The 3,535-nt window shown below is 65.1% G+C and overlaps 2 protein-coding genes across 2 annotated transcripts in view; one reads left to right on the top strand and one right to left on the bottom strand.

The window, feature by feature from the left end:
- FA09DRAFT_332989 (hypothetical protein) overlaps window positions 1-557 on the bottom strand; it is a gene marked incomplete at both ends in the record, with an annotated part of 3,731 nt that extends 3,174 nt beyond the window's left edge. Inside the window, one exon of the mRNA XM_025743667.1 lies at window positions 234-557. Coding sequence (XP_025601366.1) covers window positions 234-557 — 324 coding nt within the window. The remainder of the gene's footprint in view (window positions 1-233) is intronic.
- A 212-nt stretch (window positions 558-769) lies between these two features.
- On the top strand, window positions 770-3,426 carry FA09DRAFT_324030 (hypothetical protein; the record flags this gene model as incomplete). The annotated part of the gene is made up of 6 exons (XM_025741111.1): window positions 770-1,048; window positions 1,435-1,698; window positions 1,796-2,032; window positions 2,173-2,306; window positions 2,425-2,593; window positions 2,752-3,426. The coding sequence occupies 6 exons, from the start codon at window positions 770-772 to the stop codon at window positions 3,424-3,426; spliced, it is 1,758 nt and encodes a 585-aa protein (XP_025601365.1).
- Window positions 3,427-3,535: the final 109 nt, after the last annotated feature.

The following is a 3,535-nucleotide window of genomic DNA, read 5'->3' as shown; positions in this document are numbered from 1 at the left end:
CCCCCCCCCCCCCCCCCCCTCGGCCCTTTGCCCCGACTCAAAGAGAGGGAGGGGGGGGGCTGAGGGAAACTCGCTTCTTCTTGCACTCCACGCCCGCCTTTGAGACGCGCCAGGCGCTTTGCCCCCATCTCGACTTGGCCGCCGCGCCTCTTCGAAGCCGCCCTGCTGCCCTCTCACATGCCTCACGTATAGCTTTCCCTCCCCCCCCCCGTCTCCCTTGTTCAGTCACTCACCTGAATCGGACTATCAAACAGTCTATCGCCCGCCAACACACTCCCCAATCCCTCTCCAATGGCGCTCGGTCCTCCTTCTGGGCGGCAGAACCCAAAGCGCTCGTCGTAGTAATTGTAGCTAGTGATGCCTTTTACGACGCTAGCCTGCGCGGCCGTGCCTTGTGCAGACGCAGGAGGCACGCCGGGAGAAGAGGCGAGCGGCGTGAGGGCATTGACGGTGAAGGAGACGACGTCGCCGGGCGAGAAGGAACGCGGCGCGGCGCCGGGCAGATACCAGGCTTGCACACTGCCGGCGAGCACAAGAAGTGCGATGAGCGCCCGCATAGTGCCGAAGTGTGCGATGGGAGGATGTGATGGTGGGCAAGGAAGGAGCGCCGCCCGCCGCCGCCATGCTCGCTGTGTCCGTGCGCGTTTCGCCCGACAGAGTCGAGTTCCTCTGTCTGCTGCGCGGCGCGCGCGCCTGATGCTCCTCAAAGCGGCTTGCGCGCGCCTCGCGTCTCTCCTTCTCACCACCACCCCCCACGCTTGGCCTCGCCATGTCCTCACTCTCCCACTTTCTCACCTCTCAATTCCTCCCTCTCTCCGCCTCGGAGGTCCAAGCCCACTACTCCTCCTTTTCCTCCTCGCGCCATTCCAATCCCGCCGCGTTCGACGCACACGTGGCGTGGTGGGCGCGCCTCGTCTGCCGCGCCGCACGCGCGGGCGTGCTCAACGGCAACGGCGGGCGACGACTGGTGTGGAACGTGCAGGAGGCGGAGGAGATGAGGTGGGAGGAAGAAAGTGTTGGTCGTCCAATGGGATTGGCAGAGGTGTTGGTGAGTTGCTGTAGCATCACACACACGCAAGGGCAAGAGAGAGCGAGAAAGAGAGAGAGAGAGAGAGAGAGAGAGAGACTAGGGTACGCTGGCATCTCTCTGTCAAGAGGTGGGGGGAGGGGGGGCGCGTAATGGTCTTGCCTACCCCCCCCCCCGCTCGTGTCTTTGCCAATCGTAGCGCCGCCCGAGCAACCACCCGGGGGGGGGGGGGGGCGCTTGCTACCAGCGCCCATCATGCTGAAGGGTTCCTTGCGGGCTGGGCCACAAAAAGACATGTGGGGCGCGGCGCCCAGCATGGCCTTGCAATGTTCTCATCCCCCTTCACATCCCGGGGAGATTGCCTCTCACCTTCGCTCACCCCTTCCCCCCCTCTTGCTGCCGCACAGCAATCCCTTCTCGCCTCTCACACACTGCTCCCTCTCCCGCTCTATCTCTCACGTCCTCTGCCTTCCTCTTCGCCCTCTTCTTCTTCCCCCTCTTCAAGCTCAAGTTCAAGTTCCGCATTGGCGAAGCTTTCCGCGCTGCCCGGCGCGCTCGCAAAGGGCTTTCTCTCGCTCGCATTCGGCCTCGAGTTGGCCTCTGGCGATGCGGCTTCGGCATCAAGGCAAAGGGTGAACAAGGGAGAGTTTCTGCTCGTCTCTGAGCTTCGCGTACGTATTTTCGCCCCCCCCCCCCCCCCCCCGCCCCCTCCTCTCTCTCTTTGCTCTTCATGCGCCTGTGCTCACGCCTTTGGCACTTTATTCCCAGGCATACGCCTCGCACGTCCTCGCGGCGCATCACGCACGCTGCACCTCTGCGCTCTCGACGCTGTACACGCGCTCGAGCTTCCAGGCTCTGCTTGCCGGCCTGCCCGGTGCGAATGCGCCTGCCGGTGCCGGCGGCGGCGAAGGCGAAGGCGGAGGTGTGCAGCTCGACGAGGCCGATCTGCAGCTCTTGCTGCTGCATCTCGAGCGCGATCTGGGCGTCGCAAGGGTCTCTAAGGACGTAAGTTGCTTTGCCTGCCCTCCCCTGCCCCCCCTGCCCCCCCTCCCCTCACCGCCCTTCTTCCTGCTGATGCGAGACAGAGAGAGGCACTAAGAGCTGACACAAGGAGAGATGACACACACGAAACACACACACAACAGGTGATCAAACTGCCACTGTCGCCCCACGCCAGCGTGCCGCGCATCGAGGCAAACGAGGCAGATGTGCTGTCGCTGCAGGAGACGCATCGCAGGCTCGTCGCCCAAGTCGCAGATCTCGAGGCTCGTATCGCCGCGTGCGTAATAGCTCTTGCTCGTTGGGGTCCCCCTTCTCCTCCCCCCCCTATTTGCCTGGCCCCCTTGCGCTGACTGACTCTCTCTCTCTCTCTCTCTCTCTCGCCTTCTGTTGCTCAGCAAGAAGCAAGCGGCGCTGGAGCATTCGCGCGCCGCGCGCAAGGCGCAGGCGCTGGCGGCGCTACGCGGCAAGAAGGAGCTCGAGAGCGTGCTGCAGCGGCGCCTGGGCGCCGAGGCGACGCTCGGCGGCGTCTTGTTGAAGATTGAACAGGCGGCTGGCGATGTTGAGGTATGTGTTTGTTGTGTTGCCCCCCCCCCCTCTCTCCATTCTCTTTCCTTTGCTACTCCCCTCCACTGCCAACTCGCGTGTGTCGTGTGTGTGTTGGGCTTTCACAAGATGCTGATTTTCCCCTCACCCGCCCCCTCTCTCCCACCCTCGGAGAACAGATCATGCGAGCCTACGCCCTCTCCTCCTCCACCTTACGGTCGCTGCTCGCCGCGCCCGAGCTGCAGCATGCGCACATTGAGCGCACGAGCGCGGCGCTCTCGGACGTGCTGGCGGACCAGAAGGAGATCGACGAGGCGGTTCACTCGCTCGACCCCACCGCGCAGGAGATGGCGCAACTGGACGACGACGAGGAGATTGCCGCGGAGCTCAGGGCGCTGCAGGAGGAGGTGGAGAGCGAAACGAAGATGAAGGCAGAACCACAGCTGCAGCAGCAGCAGCAGCAGGGGCCACAGCAACAGGCCACGACGACGCCAACAACGCCGCAGAACCGGCCTCAACATCAGGCGGCACCGCTCGCCGCCGCCGCCGCCGGAGGCGCCGTCGCCGCCGCCTCGAGCGCACGCGCCGCTCCTGTTGCCGCGCCCTCTGCCGCGCAGCAGCAGCAGCAGCAGCAGCAGCAGCAGCAGCAAGCGCTTGGCTCGTCGAACGCAGCCGCAGCCGCAGCCGCAGACGCAGAGGCAGAGGCAGAGGCAGAGGCAGACATGCGAGCCTTTGCCGCGCGCCTCCAGGGCCTCTCCCTCGCGGGCGCCGTGGCGCCGCGCGCAGAGCTCTCCGACCAGTCGCAGGCGCCGCGGAGCGCAAAGACGGAGAAGGAGAGGGAGGCGGCGCAGTGAAGAGGGAGGGGGAAGTTGCACTTCTCTCTCACGCGCGCCAACGACGCTTTTCTCTCCCGCGAACCCGTCGAGGTCTCGGATTTTGCCGCTCTCGTCTCGTCTTGCCTTG

Source organism: Tilletiopsis washingtonensis (genome assembly GCF_003144115.1).
Source record: "Tilletiopsis washingtonensis strain MCA 4186 unplaced genomic scaffold FA09scaffold_1, whole genome shotgun sequence".
Taxonomy (NCBI): domain Eukaryota; kingdom Fungi; phylum Basidiomycota; class Exobasidiomycetes; order Entylomatales; genus Tilletiopsis; species Tilletiopsis washingtonensis.
This window is presented reverse-complemented; position numbering and strand designations above follow the sequence as displayed.